This window comes from Maylandia zebra, linkage group LG18 (genome assembly GCF_041146795.1).
Source record: "Maylandia zebra isolate NMK-2024a linkage group LG18, Mzebra_GT3a, whole genome shotgun sequence".
Lineage (NCBI taxonomy): Eukaryota > Metazoa > Chordata > Actinopteri > Cichliformes > Cichlidae > Maylandia > Maylandia zebra.
Window position 1 is genome coordinate 10,623,599 of NC_135184.1, and position 20,714 is coordinate 10,644,312.

Sequence of the window (20,714 nt, forward strand, 5' to 3'; positions counted from 1 at the left end):
TTCTATCCTGATTCATCGAAGCCTAATTTGTGTACAGATGGTGGAGCAGCGAGTTACCAGCAGGTTTCTTTCTGTGTGTTTACATCGTCCTTATCTTACCTTGACCTTAAATCTTAATTAAACTTGATTTTTTTATATCCTTTAATCATCATAATACCCTCAAAGAGCTTTACAGTCCTTAGATTCAGAAACCGTAAAGCAAATTGATGCTTCTCACCTTTAAAAAACAAAAAAAGGTTGAAAAAAGAAAGAGCTGCTGAACTTATTTTGGTGTTTAGTCTGCAAAGGCTCAAGGCTGCTGAGACCATGTGTTTGAGATTGCGCTGGCTTTGTTGTTAGAATAACTTCAGTTTATTGACGCTAAACATGATCAGAGAGGAAAACTCTCCAATCACGTGGAGAGAATAATTAATCTACTCAAATTCAAGTAACTTCATTTATTCACAATTCTGTATTGAGAACATCTCATTTGCACATTGTCCTGTGTCAGGACACTTGAAACAAAAGCCATCCTAGTAAGAATAATAAATACACTCAAATTTACACCACCAATAGAAGATGGTGTAGTTGTGAATAAGTTTACTTTACTTTGAGCAAGTTTTACACAACTGTAAATCCTGGATGGGGTCAGCCTTCAATCAGAACATCCACCTGCAGGCTGGATAAGCCAAGGAATGAGTGTCCTCTAGCAAGACGGTGAACCTCAGATTGCCCTGATTGGTGAATGCAGGGTGTAGTGTGAACCATAAAAGGTTTAAATAGCATTAAAGAGCATTAAATATAATTTAAAAAGCATTAATATGGTATAAGTATAACACATGAAGAAATCAAATGAGTCAGCTTCAGTTGCTTCTGCTGTGTTTTTTCTGTCAGAGTGTCGAGAAACATTTGAAATATTTTGGATTTCTTTTGCTTGTTTCTTTTGGGTTTTTTGAGGATCTTCTGATTGATGCACTCCATAGACCTCAATGAATGATTTTTGCCTCTAGGCTGTTTCCCTGGAACAGAAAGCATAAAGAGCACTGAGCTCCTCTAACTGACAGGGAAGGCCATACTACACTTCTGTACAAGTCACACTGAGAAGGCTGTGATATGTAACGTCTAAAGCACAAAGCAGCAAGCACTCTATCCGCCTCTTAATCGTGCAGGGGCATTGTCATTTTAAGTGTGTACAGTCCAATGCCTCAAATACGGAAAGATCTGTAAGTGCACGCTGTTCCTTCTGCAAATGTTCTCCATGATTCCCTTCACTGCTGACCTCGGTCAGACGTATGTCTTTGCTGACATGCATGCAACGATATAGGACGAGCATTACACCACGCTCGATCATTTGTTTTGCTTTCTATCTGTTGCATCAAATTTATTAGAGTTACAGCCGAGACTTTTTGGAACAAGTTCAATAACATCGGTATCTGCGGCGTTACAAAGCTCCCATTTATTAAAAATGCCTTTTTTCCTTTTTTCGTTGGAGTTTTGCCTCACTGTCACCTGGTGATAAGGAGACGGCGACTTATTGTGTTTCAAAATTCTCCCAAGTGTCTCTTATCCTTGGAGCCCAGAGATTTTCATTTGAGGGCTTAGAGTTGTGGAGCTTTGACTGACTGAATTTCGAGGATGTTTTTCAGGTGGAAAATTAAGGAATTAAATGGGTGAAGGAGCAGATTATCCAGCTGTCAAAAAAGGGAAAAAATAATAATAATTTTTGCATAACTTAAGTGTGAGTTCATTTCCTCCAAAATAACCCAGACTGAATACGTGTGTGGTTTAAACTCACGGGTATGGATTTTGAGCAGGACTTGTTGTTCGTATTAGATAGCTCAGATGTGTTGGTGAAAGACTTGGGTGTGTCACTAGCTTCTGTCTGTTGCATGCTGGGAAAGGCTCAGCGATTGTGAGCCTGAAACAGAATGTGTTGGTACACAACAAAAAAACCCACAAACTAAGCGCACGAATGAAAACATGGCTTTTTGTTGCTCTATCATCTGTTCCAGTTTGAGAAGTTGGAGGGCTTCCCAGAGTTGGGAGTGATCATGGAGCAGGCGGAGGGGGAGTCAGACCGAGACGACAGACTGTGTTTACCACAGACTCCAGGGGACGTCCCCGACACCACACCCATCATCCCTCTGCCGTCACCTGACCGTCACCTGCAGCATCAAAGACAGGTACAGCGCCTCTTACAGCAGCTCCACTGTCACACACGCTTTATGAAATGTAAAAAGGCAAACACCGTTTTAGAGACACCTGTTCAGCTGCTCATTAACACGATTAGTTGATTAGCCAATCATATGGCAGCGACTTGGTCTTTCGTGTCATGTAGGCATGGTCAAGACAACCTGGTTTAGAAATCGACGAGTCTCGACTTCTGCTGCAACATTCAGATGGTGGAGTCAGAATTTACTGTAAACATGATGAAACCATCCTGGCTTGTATGAATAGATCAGGTTGCAAGTAGGGCTGTAAGGGTGTGGGGAATTTCTTTTGGCACACTTTGGACCCCAAAGTACCAACTGACCGTCATTTACCTGCCAGAGTTGACCTGAGTATCATGTCCATCCCTTCATGACCACAGTGTGCCCTGATCTCTATCCAGTTAGAGCCTCTTCCCATCTTGAATCCGACACTCATTGCAAATTCTCCCAAACTGAGCCCCAATAATGTTTTAATTTATTGCCATTTTAATCCGTGTGGATAAGATCGTCTTTTTCTGTTGCACGTTTAGGGCAAAGATCTGAAATTGAGTCATTCGTCTGGTGGAGTCTTTCTGGGCACTTTAAAGAGCAAAAGCTTGTTAATGCTCCCTCACATAATGACTCTCACTTACTGTGTTCAAAAGCATGAATTTGGCAACCTTATGAGTATAATATGAGCACAGCGTGCGTCAGAAATGTAATAAACTTGGATAGGATGTCAAGTTTGAGGCACGATGACTGTACGATGGTATTACTGAATGAAAAAAGGGCTTTGGCTGCAGTTCTACTACTATTTGTTTCAAGCTCCATCATCCTTAGTGCAGTTATGATAACACGGTTTCTTTGTTCTTTCTTCAGCACAGTTTTCTGGATGAATGAATTTATATTTTCAGAATGACCGTGAGCTCTAACACAAACAAAAAGGTTCAAAGCTGTGTTTAGTAAAACAGAGTGGAATACAGTAAGATGTAATGGAGACTTCAGTAACTTTAAAAAGAAAACACATCAAAAGTTATACCCTTTTTTTTTTTACTCTTTCATTGTGTGCAAATGAGTGTTTGGCAGATATTCATTGGAGCTGCTTGGCACAGTATGCAGATGGGAATTTTGACCTACATAACTGGTTAGAGACGGTAATTATTTTGGGTAAACCCAGTTTTATGCTTCTTGTTTATGCAAACATCAGGAGACAAAAGGAGCTTCCTTTTTTTGAGTTTCTAGATCTTTCATGTGATGAAATCTCCTTTCAGTACCTCAGCTGACCCCCCTTAAAGTAAAGAAAGCAGCTAGACATTTTGGGTCGAATGCATTATTAAGCAGCACTAAGTGCTCTACTTTGTCGTGTTTTGATTTTTCCCAGCATCTCAAAAATGGTGTGTACAATGATCTGACATTGTAGCTTCAGTATATGAACAAGCGTGCATAGTAGGTTAACGTGAGGGCAGAAATGCAGACTTGATATAGTAAGCATTTGCACACGTGCAGCAGAGCAAGCACAGATCATAGGTCCTGCAGCCAGAGTGAGATATTAGTGACATAAGATTATTTTAAGATGTGAAAGGGTCATTCTCAGTTCTCAGTGACAACCGGAGAAGAAAGTAGGCAGATTGGTGATGAAGAAATCCTTCATTCCTTCGGGTACTGCAGTTGGCTGATATGATTGAAGTGCTTAAGCATATATGAATAGCCTACATACGGCAGATAAGTTCTGCAGTCGTTGTGAACTTTCATCACATTTCTGGTAGGGAGAGCTCCTCCTTTAATTAGACTAAGCAGTCTGTGAACGTGGTGTTTTTCCAGCAGCTGAATGTTGACGTCTAACCGTTGACTTCACAGCACTCAGATACTGACGTCACCGGTTTTGGCAACGACGTTTGAACCAGATTGTGGTTTTTGTGTTGCTGCTTAAACATGGGCAGGATCTTCCATTCACTCCACTTTCCTCAGTCATTCATACGAGGTTTAATCGCTGTTTCTGGTTGTTGATGCTGAGATTGATGCTAGAAATTCACTGCTGTTGTTAGCATAATACTAGCTTTAAATCACAATGGTAGATGATGTTGTAAAGTGGCTCATTGTGCTGTGACAACCTACATATTTAAGGGAAAGTAAAGAAATGCTTCATAGGAGCCGATTCATTTCTTTAAAACTTGGCCTGTGGTCCTCATTCTTTATATTAAACTCACTTGTAGAATTTGTTGTGTTTTATAGCGACTTCTGAGTGAAGGTGATTGCTCACTCTTGTAGTTATAGAAATGTGAGACCTGTGAAACCTTGATTGTTTTTATCCTGTGGCCTTACAAGCACAACAGGAGGCAGGCTGTAAAGGCAGAAAGGGAGTTTTACTTCAATAGTACAGGTTCAAGGTTACAAAAACAGGCAGACGGGGAGCACAGGGAGGATCAGGCTGAGGCAGAACCCAAAGTATGAGGAAAGGTTAAGAAAACAGAATGCTTGAAAGGTCAGGCATCAAGATAATCTACCAAAGGTGGAGGTGTATGTACTGAGGACTGGTGGGAGTGGCTGGTCTGAAGAAGCATAGGAGCAGGTCATAAGAAAACAAAACCCAGGCTGAATGATTTTTGCGACTGTGACGTCTGCTAGATATGAGCTCTTCTGGTGAAAGTGATATAAATGGTCAAATGGCCCCTTTGTTTTTAATCTTGTACGGGTGAAAATGTACTACTATGAAAACTGTAACAGCTGTGAAGGATATGAACACACAGGGAGTTAAAAGAGGGGAATAGAAAATAAATGATCGATGAATCTGAATCACAGGAAATCCACCAGCAGGCTAAGCCAATAGCAGCATAACTAAAAGCTGATCAGCCTTGATTAAATCAGACTCAGAATCAGTTCCAGGACTAACTTTACGTGTTATCAGAAAGGAAACTTTTATGTCTCATCCTAAAAGTAGAGAGGGATATCTGTGTCCTAAATCCAAACTGGGAGTTTGTTCCTGATAGCTGAAGGCTCTTCCTCCCATTCTACTTTTAGAAACTCCAGAAACCACAAGTAAGCCTGCAGTCTGAGAGGGAAGAGCCCTATTGGGAAAATATGATACTAGTAAGTCTTAACAATATGATGGAGTCGAGATCAAGATTTTAAATTCAGTTCTGGGGCTAATATGGGAAAAACATGTCAGGTTCTTTTCTCAGATCATTCATCATGTACTCCGTAGATGGGTTCTTCATTAAATTTGAACATTTTTTATTGTTTTACACTAAAAGCAACGGGAAAATTATGAGTTTACTGTGCAAGAAATTCTCTGACATGGCCCACTTAGAATCATATTGGGCTGCCTGTGGCTCATTAATTAAAATGAGTTTGACTTCTGTTATATAGAGTATGCTAGAAAGGTAAAAGCACAGCTATTTATATTCCTTTTATAATGAGAGCCTCAGTCTTTGGATACTTTTTTCATCTTATCTTTGTTTTGGTATTATTTACCCTAAAAACATAAATAAAAAAATGAACTATAGAAGACTCAAGCAAACAATAGTTTGCAACTATTGCGCTCATGTTATGTTCTCAGATCCGGCAGCGCTGTATTGACACCTCGAGGTGATCAGACTCTTTTTGTGATTCACTGCCTCCTGCCAAGACCTGAAGCCTCTCCACAGCAGGACCACCAGAGGCAAACAGCTCTGCAAACACCTCTCTGAGCAGACAGCTCAGGCAAGCACCGCTGTTCGTTTCCCTGTGCTCGACTGGATGCTGCTGCTCATGTAGCCATGAGCCATACGAATCCGAATCCAGATCCTGGATGACGAAAGTTTTTGTTGCAGCCATAATTAGCGCATTGCTCAGAAGTTCTGAAGGAATTTTAAACAGTTTTTTATTCTCACCCAGCTTTCAGCTCTTTACTCGACGAGGTCAAGAAAAGGACAAGGATAGAAAAAAATAGAGTAGAATAGACAAGAAGAAAAGTAAAAATGATTTTATAAAACGCTCACAAAGCAGGTTCATCCCGAGGTGATTCAGAGAAAAAAGGACGCGGGTTGAACGAATCACAGTTTTCAAGATAAGGATTCTGAGTGTGTTCGTTCACAGTTTGCCCAATGTGTGTTTCTGATGATTGTTTTGTCTACATCCTGTTCGTGCAGTTCGGCGAGACACGTCGAGTGCTACAGGTCTTGCGGACGCTGCTGGAGGAGTTTCGAGAGGAGCTGCGGGAGGAGGAGGCGCGGCGATGCCAACTGCAGCAATCCTATGCCAATGACAAAGCCGCCTGGGAGGTCAAGTGGGCAGAGATGAAGTGCCATGTCGCCCAGGTACAGATGGCGTCTCAGCACCCACCTTTAAAGGGACAGGACACAATCTGCTTTTTTTTTTTTTGCCTTTTTGCACTCAGAGAAAACCTGTTTTGTTTTCCCTTTTTTCTACCTGTGAGCTCACTGCTCCTCTTTGGCCAGTTTTCTGATTTGAAAGTAAAGCGCTGGAATGAATAATAACTCTAAATAGTGTCTTAAACCATATCACATCTGACAAACAAACGAACATTCATAATCTCTCCTCACCGATTAAATTTAAAAAAAGAACCGCATCCAAGGAAATAATGATGAATCACACTCTTGGCACTGCACAATGGATATAATCTGTCTTTGCGCAAACTAATTAATTCAGCTTTGAGCCTAATTGTTCAGTGTGACTCTGTGCACATCTTACAGAACTGAAAACAGCTGTTAAAGCACTCATTCATATTCCTAATGAGATAGAAGTGCTTTGTACTTTGAAAGTATACCATCCTCATCTAAAAATGACATGGCTGTGTGTAACCTGATGTTTGTGTTGGTGTCATAAATGCTGAAGTCTGCTGATATAACAAACACATCTAGTTTTATTTGCTAAAGCATGCTTTCCTGCATCAACTATTAACTATTAAAAAGACCAGTTTTAGTAACGGATCGACGTATCTGATTAGTTTTGGCTAATCAAATGGCTCAAAAAAGAAAACTGCCCTGTGTGATAGCATGGCTGCTGTCTGGCAGAGCAATAAATAAAATGATGAGGAAGCCGTTTACACAGTGCTGTATGCTGTCTGAAACCGACTGTCTGACAATTTTAATGCCAGATTGTGGTGGATTAGCGAATCTGTAAGTGTAAATCTAGTGTGGATTATAGCAAAGACGCATGTGGCTCAGGTCTGCTAATGTCACAAGCCTCCTCAGTCTGCATGTCGGAGTACCTTGGCCCGAGATATTGAAGGGATCGTGTGTGTTAGCGTGTGAATGGGTGGATAAGGCTCGTAGTAAGAAAGCACTTGGACTGCTTTCTCACAAACTAATTGAGTAGAAAAGCATCATGTCAGTACCAGTCCATTTATCATTTTATATTTGCTGAATAATGAGACATCCCAATAGAAAATAAAATCTGCACCTCGCTAATAAAGTAATAAATAATTCTTCCAAAATTAAATTAGATTGTTTCCAGAAGTTAATCTTAGATAAAAGTCTTTGTAAATCTGTCTGTTAGGAGGATTATAGATGGTTAACACTCCTGGTTTAGCTCGAGGGCTAGAATCTGCCCAGCAACAACTCCAAATTTGGCCCATTGGACAGCTTTAAAAAACGTATGGAGTGCATAGATTTTGAACTTTTAACTGTATTTTCATATTTTTTTAACAGCTTTTTGCATTAGTAAAGACCCCCATCTTATAGTGGAATCCATACTACCCAAAAATACAAGGACATTTTCTGTTACCTTTACACGTTTATCATGTAGCTTCACTGATATGACCCACTTCACATCAAAGTGGCCCGTATGTAGCCCACGATGTAAAACGAGTTTGGCAACCCTGATCTAAACCAGTCACTTCCTTAGAGGAGGTAATTAGTGTTTTATAAAAATGTAAAGGTTTGTTATAAAAGCACTTTTAAAACCAGCTGATTGGTGAGTCACATATTTTCTTTATGACTTGGTGGAGGGCAGAAGCTAAAAGAGCGAGTAATGGACCTACCCCTCTAAAGCAGGGGTCCCCAATGTAGCATTCCAGCCGGACTTTATTCAGACGATGCACTCAATGATCATTACGGATGGACCATGGTGGGGTATTCCAACCCATTTATTCACAAATTGCCATAGACACATCGTAAGAGCTGTAATCATAACATAAAACAAATAAACATTCACTTGATATAACCACGTTTCTGTTATGCTAATCAATTCACAGAAAAGGCACAGGAGGTGCTAGCATCAGCCTGCTAGATCGCTCATAAACTTATTAACAATCAAGTAATACATTTACAAATTGTCCGAAATGTAAACAACAAGTACAACACACAAACATACCTGTTCGCCTTCCAGCTAGATGCTAATTTTAAGATGGATGGAAAACGATAACCTTCTCATTAATCCTTTCTGCGGCAAGCAGTTGCGGTACGATCTTCCTTCCCGGAAGTTGCCCGTTCCGATTTTCAAAATAAGAGTCTAATCTATATTATAAGGTATAATTCGTTCAGGGATTTAACTGTTTGAAAAATATCAAATAAACAAATAATCTGGGTCATTTACACTCCCACCAAATCATTAGTGTTCAAAAACATAACTCCATAAACATAGGAAGAAAGAACACAATGATTTCATAATACAAATAATGACCAAACAACAGAAGCATAGTATGCAAGGAATGGACTAGTCACCTTCCAACAATAAGACTAGTTTTTGAACTGGCCGTTCGAGCACTGACCGCTTAGTAAGACGTTCACCATTTTTGCCAAGTTTCCTGTCACCTAGACAGAGCTTCACTCTCCTAACCAGTCCATCTCTGTCCATTGTAGTCTCTACGACTCTTCCCAACCTCCATTCATTTCTGGGCAAGTCTTCATCCTTCATTATGACTATATCCCCAATCTGCAGGTTTCTCTTTGGGGTGTGCCAGCGTTGTCTAAAGGCAATGTTGGCTAAGTACTCTTTCTGCCAACGGCTCCAGAACTGCTCGGCCAAATATTGTACATGGCGCCATCTCTTTTTCGCATACATATCTTCCCTTATGAACTTGCCGGGGGGAGGAAGGGCCATGGTAGACTTCAGGGTAAGTAAGTGGTTTGGTGTCAGTGGCTCAAGACTGTTGGGATCATGTAGGTTTTCAATAGTGAGAGGACGACTATTAACTATCGTCATTGCTTCATAGAAGAATGCTCGGAGGGAAGCATCAGGTAGGTTTCCAGGTGAGAGTCCAAGGGTCGCGTTGAGAACACTCCTGACTGTTCTAATTTGACGCTCCCACAATCCACCAACATGACTTGATCCAGGAGCATTTAGGATGAAGTCACACTGCTTCTTAGAAAGGAAGTTCGTCAGTTTATCACCATCTAATTCCGTGAGGGCTTCCTGCAGTTCATTCTTGGCTCCTAGGAAGTTACTGCCTTGGTCAGATTTGATCTGGCGTACGGCTCCACGTATAGCAATGAAGCAGCGCAGTCCAATTATGAATGAGTCTGTAGATAGATCCTCCAGCATTTCAATATGGATGGCTCTGGAGGAGAAGCAGGTGAAAAGGAGACCATATCGTTTTCGCACACTACGTCCTTGCTTGCTATAGAAGGGTCCAAAGCAATCCATTCCACAGTAGGTAAAGGGTGGAGATGGATTTACTCGCTCTGGAGGGAGATCGGCCATTTTCTGTTCTTCAGTCCGTCTCCGAAGCTTCCGACAAACTACACATCGGCGAAGATAGGATGCAACCGTCCTGCCAATTCCTGGTATCCAGTAACCTCTTGTCCTAATTGCACTGAGAGTCATCCCCTTGCCTTGATGTTTGACTTCTTCATGACAGTATGCTATGATCATCCTTGTAACATGATGTTCCTTTGGAATGATGGTAGGGTGTTTAACTGAGAGAGGAAGGTTTGAATCACGGAGTCGACCTCCCACCTTAATCACACCATTGTTGTCCAAGAAGGGGTTGAGGTGATGTAGCTTGTTATGAGGTGGCAGCTGACAACCTTTCTTCAGTAGCCGCACTTCCTCCGAATATGTTTGTCTCTGCAGATCTTTGATGATGAGGCGCTCGGCTTCTTCTCTTTCCTGCACTGTAGAGAGGCCGATTGACTTATCCTTGTTGATCCTTCGAAGAATGCGAGCCACTGCACAGATGGCACGAGTCCAGGATGAGAACTTTGCCAGCCGATAAGTAAAAGAATCTTGTTCTACAGTTTCCGTGTTTAGAGTCCGTGTTTCCTTAACTTCTGGATCTCCGACTGACAGTTCCGGAGCCACCTCTTCTGAGAGGTCAACTCCCTTTTCCCATAGAAATGCAGGGCCGGTAAACCAGTCCGATGATATTAGCTCATGGACAAAACAACCTCTAGAAGCACGATCCGCAGGATTCTGGTCAGTAGGGACGTATCTCCATTGCCTTTGATTCGTGTAGAGATGTATCTTCTGGATACGGTTGGCTACGAATGTATGAAAACGTCGAGCCTCATTATTGATGTACCCTAGTACAACCTTGGAATCGGTCCAAAAATGCTCTTCAATGTCCGCATATCCAAGTTCTTCCTTCAAAACATTGCTGGTTTTCACAGAGATGACTGCAGCCGTCAACTCTAATCTTGGGATCGTGGTGACCTTTGTTGGGGCGACACGAGATTTGGCCATGACTAAGGCACAGTGGATGTCTCCTTCTTCATTGCTAAGCCTCAGATATGAACACTGTCCATAGCCAGTAGTGCTTGCGTCGGAGAAGTGATGTAACTCACGTTTAATAACCCTTCCGAAATCTGCCGGGGCATAACTTCGGGGTATATTTATCCTCTCCAAGTTGTTGAGGTCGTTTTTCCATTTCTCCCACCGTGGACGAAGTTCGTTGGTTAGAGGGTCGTCCCAACCTGTTCCATGGCAGCACATCTGCTGCAGCACTTCCTTTCCAATGAGCAAAAAGGGGGCTATGAGACCCAAGGGATCGTACAGGGATGCAACAATGGACAATATGCCTCGACGTGTTGCAGGCTGTTCCTTAAGGTTGGTGCTGATCTTCAGGCAGTCTGATTCGACGTGCCATTGGATACCCAACGCTCTCTCTGAAGGTAAGTTATCAAAGGCAAGGTTGAGGTCTTTAATGTCTGATGCACGTTCAGTTGCTGGTATGCTTACCAGGACAGCTTTGTCATTGGACACAAACTTGTGGAGCCTAAGACCACCCAGGGCACAAAGTTTTCTGGCTTCTTCTGCTAACTTGATAGCCTTCTCTGAGCTGTCTGTACTTGTGACTCCATCGTCGACATAGAAATTTCTCAGAATGAACTGAGAGCCTAATGGGTATCGGTCCTTATTTTCTGTAGCCAAATGCTTCAATCCGTAGTTCGCACAGCCAGGCGATGAGGCTGCGCCAAAGATATGCACCCTCATACGGTATTCTTGGGGCTGTGCACCGAGATCTCCTTTCTTCCACCAAAGGAAGCGCAGGTAATCCTGGTCTGACTTCTTCACATGAAATTGGTGAAACATTTTCTCTATGTCGCACATCAATGCAGTGGAGTGCAACCGGAAGCGAAGAAGTACACCGTTGAGATTGTTCATCAGGTCAGGTCCAGTGAGCAGATGATCATTCAAACTGGTTCCCTGGTACTTGGCAGAGCAGTCGAACACCACGCGCAGTTTGCCTGGCTTCTTGTCGTGGAATACACCGTGATGAGGTATGTACCATTTTTCGCCCTCTTTCCCATCATCGTGGACTTCCTCTGCATCACCCCTTTCTATGACCTCCTCCATGAACTTGATATACTGTTCTTTGTACCCTTCATCCTTTAACAGCTTCCTCTTTAGATGGCTCAGACGTATGACTGCAAGCTGTTTGTTGTCAGGTAAGGTAGGTCTCTCCTTAAAGGGCAACGGCATCTCGTAGTGACCTAGACTGTTCTTTTCGATGTGGTTCTTGAGTTTGTCCAGGAACAGGATGTCCTCCTGAGACACTGGTTTGCCGTCTTCCTTAGCATCCTTAAAGTCAGACTCTAGAATGCGAATGGCATCTGCCGGAGTGACTGGTGGGAGCTCCCTGACTGCAACTCGGAAGCACTGTCCCGCCGTACTTGAGGTGTCGGGGCATGTCGACGTACCACCAACTATGCTCCATCCTAAGTCGGTACGAATTGCATAAGGCTCATCGTCTCCTCCCGTTATGACGTCTCTTGGTGCCATTGCTCGTGCGCAGTTATAGCCTATCAATAAACCAACCTCACAGTCCTGTAGAGGTGGAATCTCTTCTATGACCTTGGAGAGATGATTCCACCTTTTAGCTGTCTCGCATGTTGGGATATGGGCTCTGTTTACTGGTATGCAATCCTTGGTATAAGCAGGAGGAAGGTCGATGAGGAGGGAAGAGCGATAACCCCGAACACAAAGCCCTGAGACTCTTTGGCTCTTTACGATCACGTCGCGTCCAATCATAGTAGTTAACTTCAGCTTAACTGGACAGGAATCTGCCTTTAATACATCACTCAGTTCCTGCTCAACAAACGTCGTGTCGCTTTGCGTGTCTAGCAAGGCATAAACCAGTTTCTCAGTTCCTGTATCCTTTTTTGACACCCACACAGGCACAATCATTGATGTGTTAGTTGGCTGTCCAGTAATCACTGACATTGAAGTTGCAGCAGCCTCCGTTTGGCCGGCATTGCTCAGGATAGTGGTTTCCTGTGGCAGAACTCTTTCCTTCTTTAAATAGTTGTCATTGTGTAAACAAGTGGGATGTTTACCCTTGCACGTGTTGCATGAGTGTCGATGTCGACAGTCTTTTGCACTATGTCCAGGTTTGGTGCAGCCATAGCAGAGCTTATGTTCTCTGACAAAATCTCGACGCTCCTCCAGAGTTTTAGCAATAAACTTGGGACATCCATGTAGTCTGTGTTGATTATTTTGACAGAAGGCACAAGGAGACCTTTCCTTTCCTTTAACTGGCTTGAGCCTCTCGGTGTCAGCCTCAGTCTGTGTGTTTAGAACGCTTGCCTTGTTCCTCTTAGGGTCTCTGCTGCCTTGTTTTGCAGTGCTTGACTCAGAGCTGCGGAGGGCATAAGCTGAGGTGATTGGATTGCAAGCAATCTCTGCCTCTGTCGCCATAAATGTGGCGAAGTCCTTAAAACTGGGGAATTCCTTATTGCCCTTTGATTTTATTCTGCAGGTCGACTATCTGATGCTCTAGTTCTGTTTGTGAGGAGGGAGTCTCCATTTCCTTAATGTTTATGTTATTTACTTATCTAATTTGCAGGCTTTAGTTAATGAGCTGCTTGTGGTTACTATAACTTAAAGGCTGCATTAACAGAAGGGAGGAGAATCTTTGCACTTTAAACCAAGTTGAAATAGAAGCGGATAACCAACACAACATTGAGAAGAAATGTATAAAATCATAAATGCAACCTGCTAGCTGTTGCAAACTGATGTGGTAAAGTAAACCTCTTATGCTAAACACAGATCAATACACCATTACTATTGTACAGTTACAAATTGAACTAAATGCCCCTCTTTCACCCCCTTTTGGGTCAGTAGAAAGAATGATAAATATACAGTAGTGGTGGTAAATACCAATAAACAAAATTACTTCACTTGTTATTACTTCATGTCCGTCGTGTCTTAATGCAGCAGATGTCCACAGTAGTTGACGACCTTCTCTCTCCCTTTAACCACCACTGATGAGAATGAATGTCCTTTCCTTGTCGATTAGAATGAAATGTTCCATACCTTTTCTGACCGTCACATCAAACCATTAAGCCAGCTGCATGATGATTATAAAGTCTCTGTCTAGAAGACCCATAGAATGGCACTGAGTTGCTCCGTGAAATGTCTTGTCAATCCCAGACGAATAGCAACACAGCTCCGTGACTCGTCCTCGTGGTTCCGTGGTGCAGTATGGCAGCAGGATGATGCGGGGGATCAGCTCTTACTGTAGCATTCCAGCCGGACTTTATTCAGACGATGCACTCAATGATCATTACGGATGGACCATGGTGGGGTATTCCAACCCATTTATTCACAAATTGCCATAGACACATCGTAAGAGCTGTAATCATAACATAAAACAAATAAACATTCACTTGATATAACCACGTTTCTGTTATGCTAATCAATTCACAGAAAAGGCACAGGAGGTGCTAGCATCAGCCTGCTAGATCGCTCATAAACTTATTAACAATCAAGTAATACATTTACAAATTGTCCGAAATGTAAACAACAAGTACAACACACAAACATACCTGTTCGCCTTCCAGCTAGATGCTAATTTTAAGATGGATGGAAAACGATAACCTTCTCATTAATCCTTTCTGCGGCAAGCAGTTGCGGTACGATCTTCCTTCCCGGAAGTTGCCCGTTCCGATTTTCAAAATAAGAGTCTAATCTATATTATAAGGTATAATTCGTTCAGGGATTTAACTGTTTGAAAAATATCAAATAAACAAATAATCTGGGTCATTTACACCCAATCCCAGTCCACGGGGGCCGGTGCCCCTGCAGGTTTTAGATCTCACCCTGGGTCAACACACCTGAATCACATGATTAGTTCATTACCAGGCCTCTGGAGAACTTCAAGACATGTTAAGAAGGTTATTTATCCATTGAAATCAGCTGTGGTGGGACAAGGACACATCTAAAACCTGCAGGGACACCGGCCCTCGTGGACTGGGATTGGGGACCCCTGCTCTAAAGCCACGAGTATCGTTTTAATCCGTGTGTTTTTGTGAGGTTTTGAGACCCCTATAGCATCAGTGTCATTTTCTTTTCCTTGGAAAACCTGAACAAATTGCACAACAAATTTTTAAGCAATAAAATACACAAAACTGCTGGCTGTAGCAAAAAAAGATCTAAATTAAAACTCATATTTGCAAACTGATATTTTTTTTCTTTTTCATTTGTCAGAAGATTCAGTAAAAACTCAAGTTTCAAGAAATTATAATTTTTTGGGTATTATTTCATGGTTCAAACTTTATAGGGTTTAAAAAGGGAAACGTTTGAGGTATACGTATCTAGATCGATGGCTTACTCTTCTGATGTCATTTTTCAAAACTCCCCTCACAGTCTGGCGGTCTAATTAAGATACCTGTTGTTTGATTCCCTCCCAGCTCCCATCTGTAGGCTCAGAGGAGATAATTAGTCATCAATCACTCCTAAATTTTGTTGTAACAGATTCAAAGGAAGCGGGGAACTCTGCTGCAACAAATCTGTCATTTTGAAAAGCAGTTCTCTGACTGAAGTGTCGGGATTGTGTTCACAGCGTGTTTCTAAGAAAAACTGTTATTAAAGGTCAAACATAATTAAATCGTTTAAATCTCACATGAGGCGAAATAAACAGCAACTTTATTCTGAGAAGCAGCACATTTGTTTGGCAGCGTTTGCTGAGTGTGTTTTCTTTGCGTGCGTCTCTGTGGGTACCTCGCTGTCGCCGCGCGGGAAATCTAAAACTTTCTTTCCCGTTGAGAATCGAACCGGGTCCTGAATGTCCTCTCTGACCACTTTGCTGAGAGCTAAAAATTTGAAACCCTTGGTGGGTGGAGAAGTGTCTCTTATCAGCCTGAGCTGATTTTTTTTTTTAAAGGAAACTGCAGCTTTGGGAACCAATTAAGAGGCTCGAGTCAAAGGAGGAAGATTATCTTTTTAACTCTTGTGCTTTTAATCTGTAAATCTCTTACACGGTTCAATCCTTCCACAGAGGAGAGGTCGCTGAAGGCCACAGTGGGAACTAATGTACTTATTTGCTCTGATAACTGTGCAGAGTTCTTTACTTGCTTCACTTATTAGGACTTTAGAAATATACTTCTCATTCAGGATTATTATACAGCCCAGTAGACCAGAGTCGAATTGGAAATTGCTCTCACCTGTGGACATAACCAGTGATTATGTTATTGCTTACGCTGCCTCCTGTTTCATGCTCTGGTCTGGCCACCTGCTCGCCCCTACAGAGCTGCCTGTATTAATAATACCGCAGAGTCTGACTTATAGAATTCATTCAGCAGCTCTAAGTGTACTCATCGTCTCCTCCGGTGTCAAATTAGGCAGGTTTAAAACAGATAAAAAGCCTACAAGGCAAATATTTGTGAATGAGAGAACGGAAGCTCGTGTTTGAGGAGGTCCGTGTGCACGACTCTCCTGCTGCAGACTCTACTTTGTACCATTATGTCTTGGAATGAAAGCATGTCTGAAGACTACAAAGCTCCGCTCTGCAGAAAGAGAAGCTTCCCTCTCGTTGTTCTGCAGCTTTGAAGAATCTGCAGAATGCCTGATTCCCTTCTTCTTCCTCCCCCCCTCCCCGCTATTGTGTGGTTAGACATATAAATTCAGGTTTGAACTGTCTCTGCCTGCTGCAGAATAACCGCTTTGTCATCCTCTCTTGTCATTTCTCTGTGTACAGCAGAGATTCAATTCATTTTAATTAATTTGAACTGGTTTTAAGTTGGGAAAAAGTCACCTAGCAGCAAGAAGGTCCTTGGTTCAGATCCAGGTGTGGTGTTTGCTTGTTCCACCTTGTTCCTATGTGGGTTTTCTCCGGCTACTTTAGGTTAGATAGCAATTCTAAATTGAAATTAAGTGTGAAGGTGAGAGTGACTGATTGATTGGACCCCCCTCAGACCTGTGACCTGTCCGGGGGATACCCCCACCTCTCGATCCGTGACAGCTGGGTTAGGCTCCAGCCTCACCTGGGCAATAAAGTGGATGGTTTTTATCGCTTATCGTGCCATTTTACCCTTTTATTTGGCCCTTAAGTTATAAAAGAAGATCATTCTCACCTGCATGTCTGCACAGTAATTGTGTAACGATAAAGAGTTCAGCGTGAAAAGTGGGAAGAGTTGGACCGGCACAAGAACCGTGCTGCTTTGTTGTGTTGATTAGGTGAGTGAGCAGCAATGCTTTGGAGAAGGACCCAGAGCCGCAGTGCAGTGAGAGAAAAGTGAAAAGCCTTCTGCTACTTTTAATTTTCTCTCTGCCTCGTTCTTTTTTTTAACTTCTGTGTTTGGTGACTTTCACCCTCAGTTCAGCAGAACTTTGATAACAGGCTGTTGAATACTGCTACAGCCCGAGTAAACGGACAAAACACAAGGAATATAAAGTTAGAGAAGACTGTCGTCAGTTTTTTTTGATACATACAAGAGTAAAATGTTTCTAGGAAGCACTGAAAATATGATAATATAGTTGTTTTGTTTAATTTTATTTATTTTTGTCCTGTAGGAAGATGTGGTAAAGAGTTCTTAATTAGCTTTTGTTTCGTTTTTTTTTTTTCTTCAATTTGAAATGCACTGAGCTCTGAGCTCTCAGGATCAACCTACATTCCCTATCTTTTCAGTTTTATTCTAAGCTAAGCAAACCGTCTTCTGGCTACAAGTATGTATAATAGAAGCCTGAAAGTGATATTGATTCTCTTAAATTTCCCAAAGGTTTTTATCGACTACTCTTTTATTTGAGAATATATTTCTTCAAGCTGCTCTTTGAACCAACGTCATGCCTAAAATCTTCCTTTGTTGATTAGGATTCAAACAAAAATTTGCATTGTAAAAGTTTTCTCTTACTTATTAAAGACTACAGCGTCTGTTTACATCTTCATCTAACACGTATGCTGCTGCTGGCATAACACTGTGATTTTCAGCATTGCAAAATGACACCGATCAGTCCCAGTGAGCCGTTTAATTGTTGGCTCGTCCGCACGTGTCGATCATTCGTAGTGTGAGAGTGAGCGTTTGTTTCAGCCAACGCCTTTTCATTCGTTTTTCTGTTCTGTTTTGACATTGATTTATTATTTTGTGGTTTGGTGACCTGCTTGGCTGCACTCACGTTTGTATGTTACTGAACTGACAGAAAGTTTGGAAGAAGATCTTTTAATTGTCTGAAAACTTTCTATTTACAAATGTTGTGCTCTAAAATTAAAGCAGTCTTTCACAGAAATTACAAAACAGTAGGATGGTTTTGTAATAAGTGTTTTGCCTTCATGTTAATAACGTTAAAGCCAAATTAAACAGAAATGCTATCAAAAATTTAACAGCAAACTGCCACTGCAGAGACTTTTACTATTCTCTGGTATTTTCTCTTTTTCTGTGTTTTTTATTTATCGTCTCTTTTCAATATTTGTGTCTCATCTTCGACCAGCTGGAGGAGGAGGAGCAAGGTAAGGTGCGAGGTGAAGCGCAGGGAGGCGAAGGGGAGCCAGCTGCAGACACCGAGTGGGCCCTGAAGCTGGAGCGCGAGGAGCATCGTCGTCTGCTTGCCGAGAGCCACAACACGTCGCTGGATCTGCGCTGGAAGCTGCAGCACGGAGAGAAGAGGTGGAATCAGGAGAGGGTCGATCTCCTGGAGCACTTCGACAGGGAGCGGCAGGAGTGGGACAGCAGTATGCGGGAGCTCCACCGGAAGATGGAGAGGGTGAGAGAAGGGCGGGAGTAAAAATAGACAGAATAGTAGTGGTAATAATGGCAAAGAAGGAAAGATTTGACTCAATCTGAGGTCTTTGCTGTAATGTAATCATTGGAATCATCTGTTTACAAGGTTTGAAATTAACTTTAAACTGGACTACAATTTCCCAAAATAAATGTGAAGATTTACAGCTCCATGACAACTTCAGCAGCTCCTCCTGCTGAACGTTATCAAGAAACAACAGTAGAAGTTGCAGGTTTCATTCTGGGATCGAACTTTCCTGATAACTGATCAGCAGTTCAGTTTATTGACCAGTAAGTAAGTTAAAAGAAAACTCAGACATTTCAATTCTTAACTCTTACAAATAGCCAAAACATTTTTCACAGTTAATGCCATTTTATAGACGTGTTTTCTCTTGTTCACAGGCAAAAAAACAAAATATTCCTTTTATACATTGATATAAAACAGAGAAAAGCTTTAAATCTTCATATTTGAGAGACGGTCTTGTATCATTTTTTTTGTAGCACGTCGTCACATTACTGCTTTCTGTGCTTTGACATAGAAAACATGAAGCAATTTTTTTTTTTTTATAATTTTGCCATATTTTTATATTATGATCATTGCATTCATCCGAGTCCTGGCATTTCTGCTAGACAGAAGTTCTTAAAGTTTATCTGAGTTGCCTAATATCCCTCTTTTGTGAGGGAGACTAGGCAAAGATGGCAGCGTATAATCTTTATTTAATCTCTGTGAGCTCTGAATGTCTTTTACATGAGTCTTAGACCTGAGACATCGGAGATAAAGAGGGAAAAACTAAAGCTATTTAAAACTTTTTAGAAATAAAGTTTTAAGGGGAGACAATCAACAAAATTATAGCTAATAGATTTTTTTTATGCATTTCTTTTGCTGCATCAGTGTTTTAATAAAGGAATGAGAGAAAGAAACCCAGACAAAGGACTCAGGGCGATTATAGTAGATGCAATAATTGAGCATAACTGAATAATTTATGTCCTTTGTGCGATTTAATTAGACGAGCTGTAGCATTGCACTTTTTGCGTTTTGATGTTCAGGGCAGGAAGTAGAACTACACACTGATTAATATGATGTGTGTGTGAGCGTATTATCATTCAGACCAGGGGACAGGAATACACCTCTCTGAATATAGTTTACGCTTTCCAGCTCAGAGAGGGGGAAAAAACTGCTGATGCACCTCTGAATGGAGATGCAGAGCAGGAGGTGGAAATGCATTATTCAGCAATGTTGCAGGAAACTATAAAGCACAGGTCATCCACTGAACTGCTCAGACTGGCAGGCTGAAAGTGAATGAGTAATGTGGCTGTTCTTCCTTAAACTTCAAGCCAGGAACAAGGTGCTTAACCTCAAGTGCTGCAGGTGGATTACTGTGCGAGTGATATTGGAGTAACAGAGCACAAGAATATAGCGCGTGTGTGGTAAAAGCCTCCTCTGCTTAACAGAAATGGATAATAAAAAAAAAAAAGAGAGAGGTGGAGATATGTTCTGGAAAGAAGAGGAGTGATCAGAGAATACATGGTTGTGAATGAGAAGAACAGATGGAGATGTACATGTGCAAGGAGCAGAGGTAGTGAAGGCGGTAAGGAGCGTTGGTGTGACAGAGGGATGCTAGGGACAGGGTGAGAGGGAGGTGACCCCTAAAAGGAGCAGAAGAAGCTAAATTAAAGGATAGATACACTTTAATGGGAATTCCCATTTTGGAGCCTCGATTTAGGCATCATAGCATCACCAGGTTGGCTTATTTCTGTTTTTTATTTTTTTTTGTTTTGTTTTGTTTTTTGAGCTAGATTTAATGAGAGAGTTGAGTGCTGTGTACTATCAACTAATAATGACAGACAAGCTGCATCCATGTACAGATGTAGCCTTTCTGATGAAACCCTCCCTTGTATCCAGGCACAGGTCCAGCACTCCGAGTGCACTAACATGTGATCGGACAACTTTCTGCACTAAAGTTGTGCATTTTAAAATGGGAGCTTTTTTGCACACTTCCCTTGACTGCAGGACCACATGAGAGGTTTTGCATGCTTTATAGTGCTAAACCTGTGAAGGAGCCAGTAGGGTGAATGGATGAGCTTGGTTAAAACCACGCAGTGGCAATGTTTCATGTCTCAGAGAGGTGTGTCTAAAGATCACTCTTCAAAATTAATTTTAAGGGAACTTGATGTC

The 20,714-nt window shown here is 41.8% G+C and overlaps 2 protein-coding genes across 6 annotated transcripts in view; one reads left to right on the forward strand and one right to left on the reverse strand.

Annotated features, from left to right (window-relative positions):
• The window catches only part of mtcl1 (microtubule crosslinking factor 1), an 86,447-nt gene that overhangs the window by 52,871 nt on the left and 12,862 nt on the right, over positions 1–20,714 (forward strand). For all 5 annotated transcript variants that reach the window (XM_014413468.4, XM_004555261.4, XM_004555262.4 and 2 more), the window contains 3 exons: positions 1,992–2,162; positions 6,296–6,463; positions 18,252–18,524. In XM_014413468.4, the coding sequence (XP_014268954.3) occupies positions 1,992–2,162; positions 6,296–6,463; positions 18,252–18,524 (612 nt within the window). The remainder of the gene's footprint in view (positions 1–1,991; positions 2,163–6,295; positions 6,464–18,251; positions 18,525–20,714) is intronic.
• Positions 8,231–14,602, reverse strand: LOC143413725 (uncharacterized). The gene is made up of 2 exons (XM_076877098.1): positions 14,375–14,602; positions 8,231–14,181 (listed from the first exon to the last, which is right to left on the reverse strand). Exon 2 carries the CDS (start codon positions 13,242–13,244, stop codon positions 8,823–8,825), a length of 4,422 nt encoding a protein of 1,473 aa, XP_076733213.1. The 5' UTR covers positions 13,245–14,181; positions 14,375–14,602; the 3' UTR covers positions 8,231–8,822.

Excerpts from the sequence above, each read along its gene's own strand:
- LOC143413725 (XM_076877098.1), bottom strand. The coding sequence starts at position 13,244 with ATGGCGACAGAGGCAGAGATTGCTTGCAATCCAATCACCTCAGCTTAT.